The sequence below is a fragment of the Lagenorhynchus albirostris genome, chromosome 7 (assembly GCF_949774975.1).
Source record: "Lagenorhynchus albirostris chromosome 7, mLagAlb1.1, whole genome shotgun sequence".
Lineage (NCBI taxonomy): Eukaryota > Metazoa > Chordata > Mammalia > Artiodactyla > Delphinidae > Lagenorhynchus > Lagenorhynchus albirostris.
The window spans coordinates 2,648,889-2,673,331 of NC_083101.1; the positions used below are offsets into that span (position 1 = coordinate 2,648,889).

General features: G+C 60.4%; 1 protein-coding gene across 3 annotated transcripts in view; it reads right to left on the bottom strand.

Annotated features, from left to right (window-relative positions):
- VAV2 (vav guanine nucleotide exchange factor 2) overlaps window positions 1-24,443 on the bottom strand; it is a 176,850-nt gene that overhangs the window by 79,682 nt on the left and 72,725 nt on the right. For all 3 annotated transcript variants that reach the window (XM_060153935.1, XM_060153933.1, XM_060153934.1), the window contains exon 3: window positions 1,348-1,406. In XM_060153935.1, the coding sequence (XP_060009918.1) occupies window positions 1,348-1,406 (59 nt within the window). The remainder of the gene's footprint in view (window positions 1-1,347; window positions 1,407-24,443) is intronic.

A 24,443-nucleotide genomic window follows, 5' to 3' on the forward strand; every position in this document is an offset into this window, starting at 1 on the left:
ACACAAAAAAATCCACGTACTGTCTTTGTATCCGGAAACAACTCGCTTCTCTCAATTAAACATTTTTAACGTGTCCCTATTACAGACAAAAGCTACAATGAAAACCAGCCCATGCAACTGGGGGCCTCACAGCTGAAGTTCTAGAACGTAGGCTGGGTGGTGGGTACAGGGGTTTCGTCTTAATGTTATTCCTTATACCCTAAACGTGTTATGAATATTCTCGAATATGTGTTTAATAGCAGCTTAAAAACATTTTTAAACAGCCTACCCTTCAGCTGACATTAAAAAAAAATCCTCAATTCAATGAAATTTCTGAGTCCTTGGAGAACCCGACAGAGAAAGAGGTTCTGGGTGGGTTCCCTAATATTTGCGTCTGTTCCGGTGACCCTCTGGACCTGGGCAAACAGCCCCACCAAGGGTCCCACTGCTGTAGGCACCCTGGTCCTGGGACCCCCAGCCCACACATGTGCAGCGCCCCCCTCCACGACAACACCAGGGCGAAGCCCCTCCGTAGTTCCACCACCCTCACGAAGTCGCCTGCACCCAGCCAGGTGCGACCCCATCCACTCCACCCGCAGGAGGAGCTAGTTCTGCCCCCGCAAGCTTCTCATCCCCACCCTGCTAGCCCACAATCCCCAGGGACATCGAGGAAGGGAGGCCCCGTGCTTGTCCTCACCGGATACGGAACCTGGTCTCCCTGACCCCAATCCATGGGTCAGAATACACAATGACCAGTCCTCACCTGGGGCTGCCGCCCCGTCCCCCTCCCCCGTGGCCGGCATGCCCCCATCCCCCCATCTCCCCTGACCCCTCCGCCCTCACAGTTCCAGGGCCCCTCGCCCCACGACGTCCACGTGTCAGGGACGAGAGATCAGACCAACGGGGGCCACGGGATTCTCTGCAATCCAAGCAGAATTAAAGCTGAGAGTGGAGAGATTCCCGCCAGGAGGCCCGCAGCCCCAAGCAGACAGGTCCCCTGGCTCGGCCCCATCACAGCAAACAAACACTGCTACTTCATGCGAGGCAAGACCCACTTCTGATGCATTTAGGTAGGCAATGATCTGTGAAAGGATTAATTTGCTGATCCTATTACCTAAATCGAGAGAGATCTTGCAGCCATCAGTAACACGCTGCAAGATTTCCCCGGTGTGAGCTGAAGCCTCTCCCCTCCTCCCCGCCCCTTCCAGCCGCTGCCAACAGGCAACCCGACAACATGCTGAAAATTCATGAGAAAGACACAGGGCAGACGGTGTCTGCTCAAAACTCCAGTATCTGCGACAGGGCAGGCGGGCGGCGGATGAAGATGAAAGGGCAGGCACTCAGCAGCGCGCGTTCCGCGAAGCTCACCTGATCCCTTTGGTCTGAGCCAAGTTGTGCAGGGAGAGCCTCGACACGGCCGAGATGACCTGGGGGGAGACGAAAAGATGCTTCTGTAATTTCACCAGAAAGCCGAAAGTCATCATAAAACTGTCATGAAGTGTTTTGTAGGTGTCGAGAACAGTTCACTGAGCCCATTTCATCTTGGCAAACAATAACAAAAGAAAACACAGCATAAGATTTTTTAGGCAAGGCACCTCCTTCGTATTTGACGTGCAAAATATGTCATTTTGGTGCACTAATATCTGCTGAGGGCTGCTGCACGCCCGGCGCAGCGCCCTGGAGAGGAGCAGGGCTGGGCTCACAGCCTGCCTCTGCCGACTCCCGGGGCTCCGACACCAACCACTCCCTGAGTCTCGTTCTCCCCCAGGAGAGGGTCTGCCTCATCGGGGCCACTGAGAGTCTGTCTGCTCAGACATCATGCCTACAAAGTGCTCATCCCAGGCTCCTGTTCTGCAAGTTACCATGTGATTAATAACAACTCCTGTTCCGAGTAGGTGCTGATACATTTCAGAGATGGGGAAACAGTGGCCCAGAGAGGTCAAGAGAGTTCCCCAAGGTGACACAGCAGCCCGGGGCACAGCGCAGACGCAAACATCCCAGCATAACGCTCCCTTCCCTTCCAGCCCCTCCTCTCTCCAGTAGGACCATTTAAACAGATGCCCGGCGCCCTGGGGGGTCGGAGTATAGAGGGAAAACGAAGCAGCCCAGGTTCAGATTTCATGAGGGGATCCCAGCAGGCTCTCCCCAGACGGACAAGACTCATCAAACTCAAATTCCCGAAGTGCTCGGCGAGAAGCACTTCCATCTGCCGCCCCTGCCCCAACCCGGTCCTGCCCTGTGTCCAGCCCCCTCCAGATACGCAGGACCCACCCAGCTCCCAGCCTCAGAGGCCTCCACGTGGCCATTCCACAGATCTCCAAAATGACCAGCGGCAAGCAGGGAGGAGGCTCCGCAGACGGTCACGGGGTAATGGAGGCCAGGAGAGGGCGGTGACTGGCCCCGAACACAGCATAACGCACCCGAGAATGACTCACAGCTCACACAAGCTGCTCACGATTCCCGGCAGGACTGACGGGGCACCTGCCGTGCCAGACACCTGAGCACCGAGGAGGCAGGGGCAAGCCTCGACTCTGAGAGCCAGCTGCGTGTGCACGGGTGCGGGGGTGGGGGGGGTGTGGGTGCACGTCTGAGGACGGGGAACGTGAACGTGGCCCGTGATGACCCCTTGCTAAAGTCACAGACACCCTCTGCTGAGCGCTGGCTGTCTCAGAAACTGAGTCTGATGGGCCTTTCATGGCCATCATCCCAGCAAATCCTCACACCCCTAAAGGCCAGGCCTGCTGTGCACACTTGGGAGACGGGAAAACTGAGGCTAGGTCACCTTCCCGAAGTCCCCCGTCCGGGACACACGCCTCAGACTTCCTTGTGGGCAGCTCTCCTTCTAGCAGCAATTTCTTTTTAAAAAAGAGGGGGAGAGAACCCCAAACCATACAGAAGGGCCCTTTCTCAGCTGGCGAGACGGCAGACTGGGCCAACAAGCTGAGTGCTGTGCGCTGTCTTCCGGTAGGGGTTCTATTTCAGGGGCCGGGACGCACGGAAGTTACGAATGCAAAGAATGACAGGGTTCTTCTGTGTTTTCTCAGACAAGACTCCATGGTTTATTGTGCAGCTGGCCCAGCCAGGGCTCCCACACTTGTGTGCTCCGAGAGGCCTTTCACAAACAACGAGCAACTTGGCTTCTGCTGTTATTCTTGGCTTTCAAGGGCTCTAAATATTTAGGAAGAACAAAAATTAAAGCGATGTTGCTTGATGTCCTTATAGTTACTAGACAGAATGCTGGAAGTGTTAGGGCCAAAGGGCTTAGCAACTAGAGGGCACACAGGCCACCCCTCTCCTACGCCTACCGTGGCAGACATTACTAATCAACTGCCGCACTCCTCCGCGTGGAGCCAGACACAGGCCTAGAGTCCTTCCTGCGGAGTCCACACAAGGCACCAGCAGCCCGTCAGCATCGGCACAGGAGACGAAACCTGTCTGCCAACCTGCTGTCAGGGCCGAGGCCGAGTCTCATACAGGTGGAGCCCAGGACAGGGAGGAACTGCCACAGCGGAGTGAGCTGAGGACAGGAGACCGGTCCCTGTGTCCACGTGTCCACAGTCCCAGGGAACAGAATGGCTTCTCCTGCTGCCATGACCACAGCAAAGCTCAGTCCTGAGCTCTCAGTCGCTCTGCTCCAGGCTGGAACCTGTCACTAGCAGTTTGTAAAGGGCTCCGCTCTGGATGTATATCACCAGACAGGAGCAGCTCCTTAAACGGGGTTAACAGGATTAACTGTCCCAGCTCTGCCGGAGGTGCCCTGCCCCTCGCTCCGCGTGGGCTGCGCATTTCTTGGCTGGTGTCTGTGCAAGAAGGGAAATCTCAGGTCTCACCAGGGGGGACCTCACTCCAGTGACCAGAGGCCCAGGGCAGGAGCTGCTGGGAACAGACGTGGGACCCCTCAGAGCCATGGGGTCAGATGAGGGGCACTGGCCCCGCGTGAAAGGTTAGGGGTGTGGGGGGCATGAAGCACCTCAGCGGCTTCCCGAGGCGCCTTTGGCCGGTGCCTGCCCCACTCCCAGGATGGAGGAGCTGGGCTTCCCCAGAGGCATCACTCTCCCGTGATGATGAAAAACCTCCTGGCCCACAGTCCCTGCCAACTCCTCTGAAAACGTAAATGTCAAAGGATGACATTTCCCCAACTTTTATCTCCACTTCTCATCTGCATCCCTGATAATGAATGAAAAGACACGGCACCTGCTCTCCCTCCTCCCTCCCTCTTCCCCTTCCCTCCACATACAAGCGGCTCAGACCTTTGGGCTCAGCGATCCACCAACTGTTCCCGCCTGGGCCCACGGAGCCTCAGCTCCAGGCAAACAAAGAAACGTGTGTGCAGGGGCCGGGCAGGGGATTGACAGGAGAAGGGTGTGCGCCCACGGGGACCAGTCCTGCTGGGAGGAGAAACGTGCACGGCCAACCCCCCAAAGCCACGGCTGCCTGTGCTGTTCACTTGCATCTACGTCTTGACTGTGACCTTTAATGTTTCAGCTCCTTTAAGACTCGGTGAAGGAACAAGAACGGGTGTGACAGCCCAGAGGCTGGGAGGCCGGGGTCCGGGGTCTGGACCCTGGACGGCAGTCTTGGCCCCGTCGCCACCAGGCGTGGCCTGCTTCGACCCTGCAGCTCTCCACCCGGCCTCCATCCGGGCAGACAGATTCCCAGACACCGGTGGCCGATCAGCTTCCACACGTGCATGGGAGGACCTTTAGAATGCAGACCCCCGGGCCCAGGGCAAAGGCTCGGACAGAGGTGGCGGCTCCTCCTCAGAAGGTGGCCCAAGCAGAGCATGTGTGGGTTCGGCTGGGGGCCACCGGGGCGGGTCTGGGCTGCAGCCAGATGGTCTGCTGGGGAGGAAGAGCCCAGACAGTCCTGGGTTCAAATCCGGCCCCCCTGCCTCAGTTTGCCTGTCTGTGAAATGGGGGAGAAAAGCGTGTCTCTCATGTGACTCTGCTGGACTCGGCGGAACGTGTGTCAGGTGGCTGGCCTGCAGCAGGTGCTCACAAACGGCTCACAGAAGGGGGTTTTGCACAACCAGGGGAGCGAGGAGATCCACGCGGTGATTAAGGGTTGCCTCACCCACCCCCTATTCGGATGAAAACACGGGAAGAGGGCGAAGCTCCTGGCTTCAGGCTCGCGCCTTTGTTACGACTTAAAAAGAGGAGATCAGGACGAGGGCTGAAGAGGCAGACGGAGACCGAGGCCGAGGGAGAGATGGAGAGATGAGGAGACAGACAGAGAGGGGATCTCGGACTCGAAAAAGCAGCATCATTCAGGGGCCTCCAGGGGGAGACAGGGAGGACATCCCGAGGCCTCCGGGCAGCTCTGGACCCGTTACCCCTTTGCTGAAGCCTCTGCTGAAACCTGCATGGGGAAGCAGCCAGACGGCGGCCTCAAGGGCCTGGCCCCGAGTGGGCGGAGACAGCTCTGGGCTGCCGGCTTGCCAACCCTCCTCTGCTCGGGTCGTCCCTGGGCTGCAGGAGGTCCAGCCATGATCAGTCAGCCTCCTGCCCAGCAAGGGCTGTAACTCAGGTGAGGACTCACCTTACTGCTCCGGGGCAGTTTGCAAACTGCAGGTGGTGACCCACTGGTGAGGCGTAAACTTGGGCGGGTCCTAACGGCATTTTTTCAGTGAAGTAGGATAGGATGGGACGGAAAAGGATGGGACGGGACGGGAAGGGATGGGATGGCGTGGGATGGGATGATATGGGATGGTAAGGGGTGGGGGTGGGGGGGATGGGATGGGATAAGACAGGACAGACAATACCAGAAAAGAGAAGTAAATTAAGTATGATCTCATGAAAATTTTGTTTCAGTCTAGAGGACATGAATGATTTTAGCTTCTCTGACTTAGTCACTCATCAAATGTTTAATGCGCGCGGCCGAGTGCAGGCACTGTGCCTCGTGGTCGGGACGTAATAGAGGGTGGATCAGATTCAGGGCCACTTTGCTCCCCAACAGACGCCATCTCAGAGCTGCGAGAGCCCCAGGAGGCTCCCTCCCATGAGATAGGCTGGACTGAAATTGTGGCCCCATTTTACAGACAGGAATTCAAGGCCCAGTGACCCGCGGACTCGCTCAAGCTTACACAGTCAGCTGTGGCTCTGAGAAGAGAACCTTCTGTTATCCCCCCCGCTGTACCTTCGGTGGGGTGGGGGAGGGGTCCGTGACATGTCTCTCAGCCTCCACGCTTTCCCCTTTCCCTACAGGGCGAGCAGAGGCCGTGGTTCCAGGGGCTCCATGCAGACAGCTTCAGGCATCCCAGACGATCGACACCTTTCATGTCCCATGGTCAGCTTTTCCAAGCTCTTCTGGGGCTGGCATCACATCTGACCTTCAAAACCAGGCTCTGAGCTGCCTCTTCACATTTCACAGGTGAGAAAAACTGCAGCTCACCGAGTTTATATGATGGCCTAAATCACAGAGTGACTTAAAGAATGCTCAGAGGATATCTGGGGATTCGGGTGGGTGTGTGGACGAGCAGACATGTAGATGGGTGGGTGAATGGGGGATGGGTGGACAGATGGACAGACAGACAGATGGGTAGGTGGATGAAGAATGGATGAATGCACGGACGGATCGACAGATGGGTGGACGGACAGATGGACAGACAGGATCAACAGCAAAGGTTCCAATGAGAACCTGCCTCCCAATCCCCACTTCTTAATTATGAGAACCTGAGCTACTGTTTATTGAGCCCTTACTAAGTGTCATAGGATTAGCATGGCACAAACATGGTTCCTGTATGGAAGGTTCTCTCCCCCAACTCTCCACTTACTAGATGCAGACGCTGGGGACTAGAGAGAACACGAACCCTGCCCCAGGTCACCCAGCAATAAGTGGCTGACTTAGGAACTGGACCCAGTCTGTGTCAGCCAATCCCGTGCTCCCATCAGCTGCACCGTACTCCACACGGGAGCCCGCAGTGGGCAAAAAGCCCCCCAACTCCTCTTCCAGGCCCCACCAGACCACATCTTCCAGCCTCGCCTGCAGTCACTGGGAACAGACATCAAGCAGGCTGCTTTGCAGACCTCGCTCACGAAACCGCCCTGCTCCTGGGTGACCTTGAAAGCCCCATTTAAAGGTGGCAAAGCCGCCATCAGCCTGGATCCCAGAAGGCCTGCGTGGAGCAGAGCCCACACACGCACGCACGCACGCGCACACACTCTCTGCCCACTGGGAAACTCTCTGAACGGTTCCGCCACCTCCCGTGTAAGCCAGCCCAGCCCAGGTCTATCTGTCACGGCAGCTCTGCTGTCATCACACAAAACGTCACCGCCCTGCAACTCAAAACGTGAACCTAAGAATGGGCAGAAACGATCCAGTGCAAGAACAGAGGTGGCTACAAGTCGGCCTTTAAAAGGGCCGGACGCTGCCCAGTCGCTGACAAGTGGGCTTCCCGCCCCAGCTCCCCTCGGTCATTAGGAATCATTAAGCAGGAACTGCACAGACCAGCAGGACTTTCTTATCAGCCAGAACCACTCATCTGCGAACACACCAGCAGCTCCGAGGAGACAAAACGGGCCAGATGATCAAACTCATTTCAAGACGTTGCCCGGAAACTCACCTATCGGGGAAATCTACAGCTCACTCGGCTGCATATTTAGAAGCAAATCATTATAAATTGCTTTCTCCAGCTCAGCCGGCATTGCCCTTCCTTTTTTCCTCTTTCCGCATCAAGAGCAAAAAGGTCAGAAACACTTGTGCTGTTGCCTTCGGAATGACAAGCGGCCGGCAAGGAGTGATTCATTACGACGGGCAACCACAGCTCCGTGTTCCAGCTCTGCCACTAGACGGCCGGGAAACAAAGGCCAGTGGGGAACACGGTCACCTCTTAGCCACCGCCTCCTGCACGGCAGTGCCGCGGTACCTAACAGATGGGGTTTTCCTTCAAGGGTGCCAGAAGGATGCGGGGAGATGGGAGGGAGCCCCAAGACAGCGATACAGAATGAAAAAGAAAAAAATGCCACTCACGGAGCCAAGTGACCCGCAGCAACCTGGGAGGGGAGTGCTCGGAGGGAGGGTCTGGTAGCCTTTAGAGGGTGGGAGCTGGAAAGTGATTTCGGAGGAAAGAAAAAGTTAGGCTAAGAGAGCAAAGACTGTGGATATCTCAGAATTGGCCCACTGCTCTGTCGTGCCCTTGAACTGAGCTTTCAGTGAGATCTGAAACGATTCCCCCAATCTAGCTGCACGTCCTCGCTCGGTGGGTCCAGATCCAGACCTTCACACGCAGGGAGAAGAGACCACCCCGAGCCTCAGCGACCAGCAGCCCAAATCTTCACGCCTCGGACTCTGTAGCTGCTGACGTCTGCGACCCAACACAGAGGGATCCCTGAGCCCCGGGCCCTCTCGGACCCGTGACGGTGGGCTCACATCACTCTGCCTGCAGTGCACCTCCAGCGGAGCCAGCTCCTGGCAAGCCCTCAGCGCCCTCTGTGCGTGGACACTCCTCCGTCTCCACGGCCACACCCACCACGGGGGCCGCCCCGCTCTTACTTACAAGTTGAGAAAACTGAAGCCCAGAGAGGGACGGTGACAGGACCAAGGTCTCACCGCTGGTGGCGGGGACCGCACTGGAGCTCGGCTCCTAAAACACATAGGAGGCCCTGCAAAAGCAAGGACGCTGAGCACGTGTCCCAGCCACCTCCCCGGGGCCAGGAGACAGCCCTGGCCCCCACCTTACCCAGGGTGGGTGCTCAAGGAGGACAGGCTGGACCCTGGCTCCGCTCTCTGCTTGGCCCTTTCTCTGAGCGTCCACCCCACCCCCCAGGCCTCAATTTCCTACTGGGAATGAAAGGCTGTGACCTAGTTTGGCGTTCCCCTGGCTCTGATCACATCTGAGAGTCCCGGGCCACGGCGCACAGGACAGACCCAAAGGGCCTGGTGAGGCCCCTGGTGAGGGGGCCAAGCAGAGCCCCCAGGGACGTCACAGCTGTAAACGGTCCAGGGCCAGGAGCCTGGAGAGGAGGACGGCACGTGGCCCGGGGCCTCTGAGACCAGCTGAGCACTACACTGAGCCCAAGAGGGGAGATGGGAAGGGGGCAGGGGCCACCCCCATTCCTCCCCGTGTTCTCTGCCACCAGCATCCCTGCCCTCTCTGTGTCTCTGAGGCTACGCTTGGCGGGGGGTTGCGATTTAATATCCCCTCCATCCTGACACCCTCCGGAGACCTGGAAGAGGAGGGCCGAGCGGCAGCCCCCGTCCCCCGGCACCATCCCCTCCCCACTGCAACCAGCTAAGGCGGCCAGCTGCCCCGGCCAGTGTGTAAGGGTGATGGGCCAGCGCCCGTAACTCCAGAGGAGAAGGAAGCCGAGGACCCAGCCGGAGCAGGAAACGCCGGGGGCAGCCCTCCATAACCCTGGGAACCAGGAAAGAAGAGGCTGGAAGGGAAGCTGGATCCAGGTGTCCTCACGGAACACAGCGAGGGGTCAGGTGTGAACGGAGCATGCAGAGCGCCCAGCCATGAGGCTCAGGGGCGCCTGCAGCACACCGTGTCCATCCAAGAGTCCCTGGGCACCGGCTGTCTATGGTGTCTGACCCATAACATCGAGGCAAGCGCTCCGTGATCACAGGGCTGGGAGAGGACCAGGGAGACCCTGAGCTGGAGCTGTTCCCAACGAGGAGGGTTTGCAGGAATCGGTCAGGAAACGTAAAATCCTTAGTGGAAGGAGCTTGGCAACCACCTGGTCCAAATTCTTCAATCTGCAGATGGGAAACCTAAAACCCAGCTAGGGAGATGTAAGTGATTTGCAAAGGCCACCCAGTAGCTTCCAGGCAGAGCCAGCCGGGGAGGCAGGGATGCCACTTGGAGCTCCAGGTCCCTGCCCTGACCGTCTTCATTGACAACCTCAGCTGACGTGCGTCCAGGCCTCCCCCCGGCCAAGTCTTTACCAGGCTTATTCCTGTTTATTCCCCAAACGCCCCCTCCACCAGGAGACACTCCTGCTAACCTTCCCATTTCACGGAGGAGCAACTGAAGCTCGGGGATTCACAGCTGACAAGTGGTGAGCAGAGGTGGAGCCAGGTCACCCATCCAGCTGCGGGGCTCCAGGTCTCCACCCCGGCCCTGCCCCAGCAAGGCTGGCTCCTTCACCCAACCTGAGGCCAAGAGACAGCAGCGCAGGACCGTAAACCCCGGAAGAGCAGGGCTGCTAAGTGAGGCCCTGAGGCCAGGAAGCCTGCCCACCACAACGGTGGCTTTGGGAGCCTGATGGGGTGGGTCGCCCCAGGCCACCACTCACCGTCTGCGAATGCGGCTCACCACCCCCCTCGACATTCCCTCCCACCTCCCTGTTAGCACAGCTGCTGATGGAGCTGCCCCGGCAGCAGGAGGCGAGCACAGGCCGGGCCTCCCCTCCCCCAGCTGGCAGGTAAGAGGTGTGTCAGAACGTAGGAGGCATCTCAAAGCCAGCTTCAGACAGGCAGCGACACAGCTCCCCGCTGATCCGGGGTGAGGCCACAGCGTCACGAGTCACTGCCCCGAAGGTACGAGCATCCCAAGGGCGGCCCAGGGCTGGGATGCCCACACACTTCACAGAACAGCACTGGGCAGGGTGGGAGGAGCCCCCCATCCCAGGAGGAGGCCTTGCCCTCCCGAAGGGCCCCCGCTACACTCTTCCCTTCCCTCTTCCTAGTGGCGGAGACGGTGAACCAAGGGGCCAGGCAGCAGGCGTCTACACGGCCGGCTCCCTGAGCAGGTCCCCAGGGCCCACCCCAGACACACCTGCCTCCGCTGCTGCAGCGACTCCCGCCTCGGCACCTGTGGTTTGGCCCCAGCACAATGCCGTGGGGTCAGGACCATCTTCCCCAATTTCCAGATGAGGGGATTGCGACCTCACTCGCCGGGGACCCAACTGTAAGAGGCGGCTGGTTCCAGGCCGTCTGACCCCAAGCCCTTTCTAAGAGGCGTCTTCTGCATTTTCACACCCTCCTCAGACTTTACGTAGCTGCTGAGAAACAGGGAGTGGATTCTGTTCTCCTCCATCCCGTCCTAGAACTGCACCGGGGGGCGCTGGGTACTGAGGTGGTAGCCGTCTTCCAGCACACAATTCCGAGGGACGCCGAGCCACAGCCCCTGGAGGCGGGGCATCCACACCCCCGGGCAACCTGGCAACGCTGCTGAGTCTCAGAGCCTCACACCAACCAGGGGCCTCGTTGAAGAAGCCTACGCTCAAGTGAGCCTGAGCCCTGACCATGAACCTGAGCTCTGACCCTGACCCCCAGCCTGGCACCGGGCTGCAAAGTTACCCCACTGCCTCACCGAATCCTCAACCACAGGAGGAGGTGATACTGTGTCCCTCGTCAGATAACGAAACTGAGGGTCAGAGTGGTCACCCACACACAGTAGTAGAGATGGCTGAGAACGTGGATGGTCTGATTAGCGCCTCAGCCTCCGGTCTGAGCCTCACCCAGGAATCCCCGCCCCGGCATTTCCGGCTCATTGGCTCCCTGGGCCTTCCTCATCTGTCACACTCCCAGCTTGCTAATGGGGGCGAGGTGACCGCAGCCAGCACCTGGCGAGGGCCGGTGACTCAGAGCTGCTCTACTGCTCTCCCCGACTAATGGCCATTTTAATGGGAAGGGGAACAAAAGTTGTATCTTTTACGCCACGGCAATAATTTTCCAATATACACACTTATCTCTGAAGTGATGACTTAGCAACTCAGTTATTAACTGCAAGCACAACCCCAGTGCACTGGGCGGCACAAGCAGCAGAATCTCTCCTCTGCCGGATCAGCCCTCGCCCACTCCTTGCTCCTGACGCCAGCGCCTGCAGAGCCTTTGAAGCTCTGGCTACCCTGCAGCCCTGCAGTGTTTACTTTCTCCCTGGGCTTTCTGATGACAAAGGAGGGTGTGGCTCTGCCCCTCCCAGGTCCCAGCGCCAGGCAGAGCTCAGCTTGTGCTGTGTTCACAGGCTCCCGGCTCTGCTGACCTCCCGCAGGAGAGGGATCAGGGACGTCAGGGATGACCATCAGCGCCACAGCAGCCACGGAGCTGCGTGAGGACGGCCTCGAGCAGCTACACAAATTACAAGACAAACTGCAAACCCAAGCGCGTTCATGGCTGGGTGGGTGTTTCTGGAAAGATCTGACAGCACTGAGCATTAAGAAAGGTTGTTCTGGGGCTTCCCTGGTGGCACAGTGGTTAAGAATCCACCTGCCAATGCAGGGGACACAGGTTCAAGCCCTGGTCCGGGAAGATCCCACATGCCGCGGAGCAACTAAGCCCGTGTGCCACAACTACTGAGCCCGCGAGCCACAACTACTGAAGCCCGTACGCCTAGAGCCTGTGCTCCGCAACAAGAGAAGCTACCGCAATGAGAAGCCCGCGCACCGCAACGAAGAGAAGCCCCCGCTCACCGCAACGAAGAGTAGCCCCCGCTCACCGCAACTAGAGAAAGCCCATGCACAGAAACAAAGACCCAACGTAGCCAAAACTAAATTAATTTTTTTTTAAAAAAAAGAAAGGTTGTTCTGAGTCTGACAGACAAGGGTCCCCATCCCCCCCCCAACCGAGGAGGCAATGCTGAGTGCAGCTGAGTCCCACAGTCTCCTTGCCTGAGAAACGGGGGCAATACACACCCTGGTGGTTGAGGAGGTCCACCCAGCCTGTGGGTTCACTGTCACAGTCATAATCATCATTTCTGCCCTTCCTGGGGGAGCAGCCCCCCACTTCCACCACCTCCAAGCCTTCTGTGGTTGTCTGTCACTGCACACTGGTTAGCGTTCGCTGTGGACTGGATGTTTGCGTCCCCCCCAGATTCTTGCATTGAAGCCCTAACCCCCGATGCAACTGTCTTTGGAGGCAATTAGGTCATGAGGGTGGAGCCTCATGAAGGGCACTGGTGCCCTGAGGAGAGGAGACTGGGGAATGTTCTCTGTTTCTCTCCAACACATGGGGACACAGCGAGAACGTGACCGTCTGCCAACCAGGAAGGGAGCCCCTACCACAGCCCAACCGTCTGGGGGCCTGATCTCAGACTTCCAGCCTCCAGAGATGTGAGAAATAAACGTGTGTTGTTTCAGCCAGCCAGTCGATGGCATTTTTGTCATAGCATCGCCGACAGGACAGCCTTGAAGAGGTGATGCTGCAGACGCTGCAGAATTACCAGCAGTCGTGGCACAGTTCCCGGGAAGCCACACCTGGGAGCTGGGGTCTGACCCCCAAGCAGCAGCCCCAACACACTGCCCTCAGCAGGAGTCCCCGTCCCTGCCGGGGATGGCGGGGAGGCTCCAAATGGGTCAGCAGAGTGGGAGGGTGGGGAGAAGCTGAGGGCAGCAGCTGACCACGGGCTAGGGAGCGCCTGCCTACCTTGTTCACGCGTCCTGGGAATTCCGCCTTTGACTCCCTGCACGAGGGAGCAAGGATGGGGGACCCTGCTGAGGGGTCTCCCCACTGCCCTGGCCAGGCACCTGCCCGCCCCCATCTCAGGGGCCTGTGGCACAGCCTTCCACAGGGGACAGAGTGCCAGGCTTGGTGTCGCTAAACCCGGCTTGATATCCAGCTGCAGCCTGTCCCCGCCATCTCAGCCACGCCCTGAGGTCTCGGGGGTCTCAGGCCCTCATCTGTAGCGTGGGGACGATAACGAGGCTGGGGGTCCTCACCCACGTGTTGAGCGAGCAGCGCAACATGCCAGCACTGTGCCGGGGACGAGAGGCCAGAAGTGACTTCTGCAGCTCACAGGACCCAGTGCGTGCTCAGTGTAACGAGGACAGGAGCACAGCAGGGGACCTAACCAAACTTGGGTGGGGGGGGGGGCATCAGGGAAGGCCTCCTGGAGGAGGTGCCTGCCACTCAACCTCAGACCCGAGGGATGAACTGGACTCGCTGGGGGACCTGCTAGCATGTGTCACAGTGCCGGCATGTGTGCAGGAGGCCCTCCATAAATGAGGGCGCACTGTCCACAGGACGGCCTCAGGAAGTGGCCTCCCCGGCACCTGACGCTGCAGAGGGTGGCCGGCTCACGCGGACCATGAAGAACCTCTCTCCTTTCCGAAGCAGTACCAGCCCAAGAATCCCTGCTGCCCGGCAACCGCGAGCCCCATTTGTGCAAAGGAAACCCTCGGCAGGAAAGGAGTCTAAAGTGATTTTTCCTCCCCTGCACCTTGTGAGGAAGGAGACAGATGGAAAACAGCCACAGACAAAGCTCCGGATCGCTCCCCGAAAAGAAGTTCCATTGCGATTCCTGCCTAATCCTGGCGCGTCAGGGGCCCTCCCGTGCCAGCCACTTCACGGATTTCTTCCTCCCTGAGGGTAGGCTTCAAAGATGCATGTTTCCCAGAACAGATTCTCCGTGACCACAAGGGAGAGGCCGGCCCGAAGTGGAGGAGAAAGAGCCGCTGCCTGGGGAGGGAAGCAGAGGAAGGGCCCACCCACGCCCCACTGCCAGGGCTGGGCTCCCCCACCTGGCCCGCAGGAACGATCTCCCACGCTCCATCCCTGGGCCCCCGCCCCCTCCCCCTCTCTGTTCCTTCCCTCCTGAGACGCAGGGAGGGACGTCCCCAAGGCTGCACGAGGCTTCATGCCCCACTCACCACTCCTCAAGCAGGTGGACCCTGCTTCGTTGCTTCCCCCAATGATTCAGAGAGGGTCCTGGTAAATGACACTGACACTCTGCAAGAAGTCCAGACGGGGGCTGGCCACATGGCCCCGAGGGCAACACAGCAAGAAGTGGGGGGGTGGGGGCGGGGGGGATAGCAGAGCCAGCTGGTGACCTGCTGGGGCAGCTCAGGAACGTGAAGATGAACAGGAACATAGCGAAACAACCCGCTGTGCTCACCCCACGCAGTCCCCACCACGGCAGGTGGGTGCCAGGGAGGCAGGCCTGGGTGTCGTGGGAGCAGCCCCCAGGGAGGTGGGCTGCCACCGGGGGCGCTCCGTCACGAGAGGAGTACAAGAAGCTGGTGCTGGCATTGCACAGGCCATCGGACCAGAAGACTTCCGAGATCCGGGGCCACTCTGGAGGTCAAGGGCACCGCAAAACCCTCACCTGAGGCCCGTGGCCGACTGACGACTTTGCTTACATGGATTCCAGCGGCTCTCACGGCCGAGGAGCGGGCACTCGAAATGAACGGTGAGCAATCAGGACACCAGCAGCAGAACAGAATAAAACCAGCACACGCGCACGCACACGCTTGGCAGGCCACCGGGGTGAGGCCCCAGAGGCACACGGTGAGCAAACGCATCGACGACGTGCCACCTCCTTGGGCCGTGACTTAACAGCCCACCGCGCCCGAGCTGCTCCCTCGGCCGGGAGCGCCCTCACCTGCCTCCTGCCGACCTCAGCCTCCTCCAAAGGGCCCTCAAAGGTCACTCATCCAACGAGTACTTCCTTCTGTTCCTGGGCCCTCACTGGAGTCAGCCCCCCGCCCTCGCTGGAGTCAGCCCCCCGCCCTCGCTGGAGTCAGCCCCCCGCCCTCGCTGGAGTCAGCCCCCTGCCCTCGCTGGAGTCAGCCCCCTGCCCTCGCTGGAGTCAGCCCCCTGCCCTCGCTGGAGTCAGCCCCCTGCCCTCGCTGGAGTCAGCCCCCTGCCCTCGCTGGGTCCCGCCATGCTCTGCGGGCCGATTAGGGCAGCCACTCCCGCCCCACGGGGTGTGGTGGGAACTCCCCAGGCGCCCAGGAGATGCTGGCTCCGTCCTGTCTCTCAATCCTGGTTACCTGGTGGCTTAACTCTGTGAAAATTCATCGAGCTGTCCGCTTACGACAGACACTTTTTCTGTATGTGCAGGATACTTTGAGAAGTTATGTTTAGGGGAAAAAAAAACCCTCTAACTTTAAACCGAGAGATTTCAAAGACATTTAATCAGCTTTATTCATTCAAAAACACACAGCTCGGGCTTCCCTGGTGGGTCAGTGGTTGGGGGTCCGCCTGCCGATGCGGGGGACGCGGGTTCGTGCCCAGGTCCGGGAAGATCCCACATGCCGCGGAGCGGCTGGGCCTGTGAGCCATGGCCGCTGAGCCTGCGCGTCCGGAGCCTGTGCTCCGCAGCGGGAGAAGCCACAGCAGTGAGAGGCCCGCACACCGCAAAAAACAAAAAACAAAAAAACACAGCTCAAGGCCTTCTGATGAGATTGACACTTGGTGAGAACATGGAATATAGAGGAAGGAAACGGCCAGAGATGGGCAGGGGTCGCCCAGGGACACCTCGGCCCTGGCCTCAGATCCACACGCGCCCCCAACCCCAACCCAGGCAGAAGGAGCACGAAGGAGGCCACACAGGAGGGGCTCAGGGCTGTCCCCAGCTCATCCTCGTCCCTATAAATGCAGAGACTCCACTCCTTCCAGAAGGGCCCCATCCACGCAGCGTCCACCGGCTCTGCCTGTGACACCCACGCAGACAGGCCGGGTGGGGATGACTCCGGCCCCCGCAGAAGCCTCTCTCCAGAGGCTGGGAAGGCACGACCATACTCATAAACGCCTGTGAATCTTTTCCGAGGCAGTGGCTTCCTTTGCTCCAGAGCACCCTGCGATTCTTCCGAACCCCCGAGCGCATGGGCCGTGGGGGACGCGTGAGGTCCAGCGGCCACCTGCTCGGCCCACGGCCGGCTGCCCTGGAGACCCCCACCTCCCGCCCTGGCTTCTCCGGCGACTTCAAGGTCTGTGTGCTCAGGGGTCCCTGTCACATCGATGGCAGCCGCGGCCCTGTGACGTGGCTTTCTCAGGGCTCTTTCATTCCGAAACAAGACTGGATCTGAGGACACCAACTTGCCTGCAGCCGAGCGGCGGCCCTTGTTCCTGCAAAAGCCCACCGTGCGCTCACGAGGGCCTCATGCAATCACGCAGCAGAGCGCGGACGATCCCCTTCACACTGTTCACCAGCCCGCGCGTCCTAGGGGGGCCGGAGAGACGTGACCCCGGGGCAGCCCTCCTGCCAAGGCGTGGCCCCAAGGTGACGGGTGACATCCCTGTGGCCCACACACCCCATCCCTCCAGAGCCATCCAACAGGTCTGACATGAAGGGCCTTCCGTAGCCCGTCACCCCGGGATGCTCAGGACCCCCGAGGTGGAGGCAAGCCCACGCCCCGCAATGCCCCCGGGCCGGTCCCCAAGCGCCCCCCTGCCCCCGCTTCTCTCTGGGCCAGAGGGAGCCATGGCTCCTCGACCAGCTCCCACCGTGGGCGCCCGTCCATGACAACCCAGCTCAGGTGTTCAAAGCTCAGACCACAGCTCTCGCTTTTCTGGGGACCCACCTCTGAGAAGACTGTGCTGGACAACAGGACAGAACCTCGGTTACAAATCTCAGATGAGCTCGCACAGAGGCTGGTCCACCAGAGGTGGGCGGGGAGGCCCAGCGCGGCCCAGAGCAGAGCCAGCTGCCCCCGGAGGCCTTAGGAAGCCGCGAAGGCCTCAGGGAGGGCGGGGGGGCTGGCGCAAGGTCTGATCTTGTGGCCCCAACGGCAGGTGGAGCAATTCACAGGCCCTCCCACTCCAGGAGCCGTCTGCACCCAGGTGGGCACCTGAGCTCAGGTAGAGGCCCTCCGGAGGCCCCTGCCTCACTCTCTGACATTCCTTCCAATCAAAGGGTCCCAGGCCCTGCACCTCACATGGGATGGGAGCCTAATGCTGCTCGATGGGCCTCGGGGACCCCTGAGGGGCACCCCACATGGGAACCGATCCTCCCATCAGCCTTCAGGGTCCACCTCAATGTCCTTTTGTCCAGGAGCCGTCACCAGGGGCCGCCCGCCCCGTGCCCCTTGGGGTGCTATCACCTCCCTCCCCATCACAGGGTGAGGACGACACTGCCAGGGGCTCATTCTGCACGGAGTCCCGGGGGCCTGGAATCAAGGGGTGGGGTTACAGCGGGTCTGGAGGCCCCGGGCAGGGCTGAGAAACCCGGGTGGTGCGGGCACCCAGCAAAGTCCCGGAAGCACAAACCTGAAGCATCAGCCTAGTACCCAGCGTGCGCTCAGCAAACGCTTTTCCACAAAAGAAAACTGGAGCCAGGCTGTCCGGGCCCCGCCGCCCCGGCCCCGGCTCGGGCAGCTGCTCACCTCGCCCTGCCTCAGGTTCCCCGTCTATTAAAAGAAAGCTCATGGGCGTAAGTGATTAGTGCCCATCTCACTGGGTCACCGTGGAAACTAAACATGCACGCTGGGCACACAGAGGGCCCACTGCATGCACGAGTGCACGAGGAGGTGTTTGCCATTGTCAGCAAGGCGCTGTCACCCCACGTGCAGCTGAAGAGGCCCTTATGAATGACGGAGAGAGAACCCTGACCAAAGGAAGGACTTCTCAGAACCCACGTCTGCTCAGGGGTGGCCCCAAGGGCCACTGGGCTCACCCCGCCTGTACACTGCAGCATCTGGCCCCCCGCACCCACCTGCCTGAGGGCTTCCACAACCCTCGAGGACTCGCTGACCCTCCGAGCCACCCACCTGCTCAGCAAGCATGGCGATGACCCCGTGAGACAGACAAGCAAACTGAGCCAGAGAACAGCCGGGCCACGGCCCCCGGGTGCTGCGTAGAAAGGCCAAGTGGGCTTGGGACTCCGGCCTGCAGAGGCCTCCCCTGTGATCTGCACCCTGGTCTCCCGCGGCCCCGTGCAGAGGGCTCCCCTTCCCAAGGCAGGGCCTCGGACCCTGGGAGGCACGGAGTCCCCGAGGCCGACACCTGCACCAGGTCAGCTGGGCATACAGGGGAGCAGGTCTTGCGCTCTGCGTCCTAACAGGCCGGGACCCGTCTGCAGAGGCCCCTGGGTGACTGCAGTCACACATTGGCACCCTCTCAACCACAGCCAGCGGCCGGGCCGCCGCGCATCTCAAGCCGAGACCCGCACGGGGCTGCCCCGTGTCCCAGCACATCTCGGCCAAAAGCAGGAATCTGGGGACAGCACAGGACAGGCACCCTGCTCACGGCCCAGCCTCCCGAGGAGAGGGCGGTGGTAACCTCACGTAGCGTCGCGGGGCCAGATTCAGAGAGGCTCAGTCCCCTGCCTGCGGTGGCCCAGCTAGAAACGGCGTGTCCGGGACTCACACCCAGCTCAGGCCTGACCAGACAAGGAGCGGCCCCAGACTTAAGGCACCACGAGCATCCTCTCTTCCCTCTGGGTTGGGGTCTGTGAGGCCCAAGTGTCCGGTGGGTACAAACCCCTTCCCCTACGGGGGACAAGGAGAGAAGACAGGATGTGGAAGCGAGCGGAGCGCGCTCCTCTCCTGGGGCACGCGCGCGCTGTGCTCACCCCCCGAGAGGCTAAGTCCCCAGGGCAGGACACGTCTCTAAGACCTGGCAGTTCCACCACCGGGGGGGTCAGGCTTTCAGCCACCCAAAGAGACGTGAACTCAGCAAGCGCAAAAGCCTGCTTTCGTGCAAACACCCCCGGAAACCTAGCAGGACGACTAGCCACTGGGCAGGGGGCAAAGTCGGGCTGTGGACAAGTTTTCCGAAATGCAGGGAGAGGCTCAGGGGCTGACACTGCCCTGCAGGCACCTTCTCGGTCTGTCCCCGCCCAGAGGGTAGCACTTCCTTTCCAGGTCACACAGAGGCTGGTCTTTCTCCCCTGCGGCGGTGGGGGTGGGGGCCTCCTGGTGGAGGGTGTTAATCCCAGGGTGGGTCCCTGGGCTCAGGCCCACTGGGGAGGGCGCCAGCAGGCAGCCGCTGGCGGGGCCGGGAACAGCAGGGCCCGTCACAAGCCGCGCCGCCTTCTGGGGTGGGGCAGGCTGGGCAGGGGGCCATCTGCTGGGCCCACTCAGGGGGAAGTGACCGCTTCACCCCGGCAGAGCCCTCAGGGATTCCCTGCAGAAACTAAGTGCCTGGAAGCATAAATAACGCCGTGGGGCGGGGCCGCTGAATGGGGAACAAAGCAGGCCTCAGCTGCTCTGAGTCCACCCACCGCCCCCAGGGAAGGCGTTCCTGGGAAGCAGCCCGGCTTGCAGAGGTGTGGACAGCTGGGCCCAGGGAACACTCTGGGTCCCGTGAACCCACCTCTCTAAAACCATCGATCGCCAGCCAGCAGCCCCCCGCCCCAGTGGACCACCCCCAGCCCCAGTGGACCCCCCCCAGCCCCCAAACACACACACAGGACTCACACTCATCCCAGGAGGTGCCAGGAGAGTCCGCTCTCTGAGCACAGCCGCCCACCAGCCCACCTCCACCTTCCCACGGGGGACCCATAAGCCCCAGGGGAGGTGGGGCGAGCCCGCCACCCCACTGAAAGATGAGGGATGGAGGCCCGGAGGGGAGGCAACTACCCGAGGTCACGCTGGCGACAGAGCATCCCAGCCACCTGGGGACCCCCAGCTGCCCGCCCAGGACGGCTCTGGACGCAGGTGGAAGGGAAAGCCAGGGTGCTGGATCAGCCTCCCGCCACCCGCCCCCTCGGAAGCAGAACAACAAACAACGCCCTGGAGAGAAAGCAGCTGCTCCTGGGGCCTCCCCTTCAGAGGGCGGCTGAAGGGGGCACCCACGCACCCCGCCACGCCCGGCTCGGAGGGGGAAGGTGCCGGGAGTCCAGGCCCGCGGGGAGCGAGGTCAGACTGGGCTCAGGTCCTGGCTGCGCCACTACGTGCTGCTCCCCACTCTGCGCACGAGGATCCCATCCACGATGGGGGTCCCCGGGGAGACACCTCGATGTCTGATGGGGCTCCCCGTGCCCACCACCCCCAGGGGATGTCTGGGCCCCCTGGCCTGCCTTCGGCAAGCATCTTGCTAGGTCAGCTTAGCCCCCAACCTCTTCTTAGCAGCCTTCCTCCTCCGCAGCTGCGATCCCCACCCGCACGGGCCGTGTCCGGCGCTGAACCGGCCTCCTTCCCCTTCTGCAACAGCTCCGACCACAGGCTGCTTTTACCACCAGAACTACTGCCCAGGTCTGGTTCGCTTCACCAGGAAGTGGTGACGGCTGCACGGCAAGGTGACTGTACTTAATGCCACAGAACTTACACTTCGAAGCTGTTGGGAGGTAAACTTTGTGTGTTTTCTACCACAATTTAAAAAGCCGCTGTGAGTACAGACGACCGCACCTTCGGCCCCTCGGCTCTGGAAAAAGGTCACGGACGCGCCCTCCGGCTTCCTCACAGGCCGGGTAGGCCCACACGACAGTCTGGGTCCCCCTGAGCGCCTTCTGCACAAACCACTGCGTCTGTCCTCCGGCCTCGCTGCGCCCAGGCGACACCGACGTCCTCCAAAGTGTCAAAGCAAAACAATCCGGGATGTCGCCCCAATTAGTGTCATAGCCTCTGCTAATTGATTTGTTCCAGAGGGCGTCATCCCATCAGCTGGCTTCAATATACTTAACGTCTAATTTCCAGATCCAGAAGGCTGCCATTAGCGAGATGAATTGTAAGCACACACAATTTCATCTTCCTCTCTCTGCAGAAACAAAAGTGACACTTCTCCCAACTAAAGGACGGAGCCCTGGCGAGATGGCCAGTCGTTCAGGAAGACAATACACCACCACCATTTAAATGAGGTACCCATCAAGTACATCCCTGCCGGGCACCACACAGGGGTCAGATCTGAGAGCCCCTGGAGTGCGGGTTTTGGGGATGCAGAGACTTGACCTCCAGAAACCTCACCTCTGACCTTCTCCACGGTGCGCTGGGGGAGGCCTGAGATAGGACGAAGGGAGAGAAGGGACTTGGGTTCTGAGCTGGAAGGGGTGTCAGCCATCGACCTCTGTTCTGCCCTTGACTTGGGAAGTCGAGGCCCAGGGAGGCCAGGCCTTGCCCAAGGTCATACCCAAGGTCATAAAACCATGGACGAGAGGCCAGAAACGTGGGGACAAATGCAGTGTGACCCTAGACAAGTGGCTCCTATCTCTTGGCCTGGGTTCCTTGTCCAGGAAATTAGGATAATCACGGCCCCCACCCTAGCACGAGTGCTGATCAGGGACCAAAGGGGCTCGGGGATGTGACACCTAGAAGAGCCCCTGAGGCCTTAAAGCACAGCTCTCTGTTCACGAGGCGTTACATTTAGAAACATGTATTTTCTGGTTTCTTCCCTGTCCCCCAGTTCAACCAAATCGGGCTTTCCAAACGTGATGGTACTTTCCGAATGCTTCGAATGTTAATACTGATACAAGACGGGGGGCCCCGCAGCCTCGCCGAGGAGGACTCGGGCTGGACTATCAGTGTTTCCATGAATAACGCACGAGCCGGAGGGGCCACTCCTGGGATGACCCCACGAGTTACTATCTCTGCAGTGGGAGGGGCGGCAGACCCGGCAGGGGACCAGCAAAGGCTAATTGACAGCATCCCGGCACACGTGGGTGTGGAGGACAGGCAGGCCCAGAGCCCTGCACACGGGCTGAGGTTTTAGGGGGTGAAACCAGGGTGCGAGCCAAAGACAGGGCCTGGCGGACAGCTCCTCCCATGGAGTCGAGCAGCTCTGGCCTTGAACCCAGCCCTGCGTGACCACGCAGGGCAGTCTGTGCCTCGGTCTCCCTGTCTGACGGCGTCCACCTCGCAACGGCCATTGGGACTCAAGGAGTCATATTTGCAGTGAGCAAATGTAACGCACTGTAATGTAATGTAAACGCACTGTGGTTCCCAGCTCCTGATCAGATTTCTTTCTCCCCCGCAAGAAAAGCCGAGGAAAAAACCCCAAGAGAGGGAGGGAACGGGAGCTTAGCTGTCCCCACCTGTGGCAAAGACTCCTAGCCACCCCGCCCCCAGATCCCTCTCCCTCTTCGGTGGGAGTGAGTTCCAGATGAACACAGGGCTGCCGGGCTACAGACCCCACTTCCCATCCACCCTTGCAGCCAGACATGACCTTGTAGCCGTGTTCTAAACATCAGGTTAAAAAAGAAAAAGCTGTGAGGAAGACCCCCGCTCTTAAAAGAAAAGTGCTGCCTCCCCCTTTTTCTTCCCTGATGCATGGAATAGAGTGTGGGTGTGATGGCAGGAGCCAAGCGGCCTGCACCACGAGGAGGCCACATGCTAGGGACGGAGATGGCGGAGCGAGGGATGTTGGGAGCCTGAGCCGCGGGGACTGTGGTGCTGCCTAGACTTCTGCCCTAGAGAGAGAAAGCCTCTGGCTTCTTCAGCTGCTTCCACAAGATCTCCTGTTTCCGCAGCCGCACCCATCTCACCACCGGCCAACAAGGACTGCCCATCTTTTAGAACTGACGTGCAAAAACATTCAGACATCCTAATATTCACTGGGGCATTTTCTGGTCTGAAAAAAAAGTGAAAAAGAAACGAGCCTTTTCTCGCCAAGGCTCTTGTGGGTGAGAACCAGAATCCTGCCCAAGGTAGTGGCACCAAATAAGGGCTCACAGGGAACAGAGGAATCTCGGCGACCCACGGGCAGCAGTGGCCTGGGTGCAGGGAGACTGCCAGGACCACCCTGGGCGACCCTGTCTCCAAACTCAGCTTCTGCAAGCAGTGGCGCCTCTCCTCCCTTACGCCAGCTCTCGGCCGCACTCACCCACTCTCTCCTGCCCTCTCCTCCTGACCACCTTCCCTGTCCACCAACAGTCCAGCAGGACCACCAGCCAGCCTCCCTGCTCCTGGAATCGGGCTCCAGCCAGCACCCCTGACCAGCTCCGGATCCAACTGCCCAGGAGAGGGGTCAGCCAGGCCCTGCTCGTCGTGCTGAGCCAGGACACAGGACACAGGGCAAGGACTCAGGGCACAGGAGAGAGGGGACAGGGCACAGAACAAGGACACAGGACACAGGGCAAAAAACACGGGGGACGGGACCCAGGTCAGAGGACAGGAACACAAGATAAAAACACAGGGCACAAGTCACAGGGCAAGGACTCAGGACACAGGGCACAGACCACTGGGCCCCGGCCAGCCCAAGGCACGGGACGTCCTAAGTCAGGTGCCCGCCCCCAGCCCAGGCAGCTACGGCCGCGCCAGGGGTGAGGCTAAGTGGTCAAGGGTGGAGAACAGAGCATCCGACCCCAGGCCCAAGCCCACCCCCAGCAGCAATCGCGCCGGGACATGAAGCCACGCCTGCCTCCACGAGCCTCAGTTTCCCCTCCACAAATGGAGGGAGCACCCTAGGATTCCTAACAGCCTCTTCTGTGCCGGCAGTGCCGGTTCTCTGGAGACCGCCCCTCCAGCACCCTGCACACCAGGTTGCAGGGCCGAGGCTAGTCCGGGTGTTGGACCAGAGGCAGGACCCTGGCAGGACCAGGGGCAATTCTTCTAAGGGGGCACCTGAGGCCGCCAGCCGCCCTCCTGGGGTCTGGAGCGAGACTCGCCCGACCCACTCCCCCAGGCTTCCCCAGTGGTCAGTGTGCCCATGGTCTCAGCCCACGGGCCCAGGGGGCCAAAGAAGGCAGCTTGTCCTCCCACCAACAGAGAACATTCCGGGCGTGGGCCTGATACCTCACACGAGGACCAGCCCTCTCGGGGACAAGGAGACGAAGCAGAAGCAAGAGGAAGGGGCGGGAGGAGGCAGGTGAGCCAGCCCTATGCCATCACCCTGTGCCCCCGACACGCCACTGCTGCTCCCCAGCTCCAGTGTGCTCACCCACAGAGGGTGGCAACGGGGGAACGAGGGGAGACCCAGCATGAGGCAGAGTG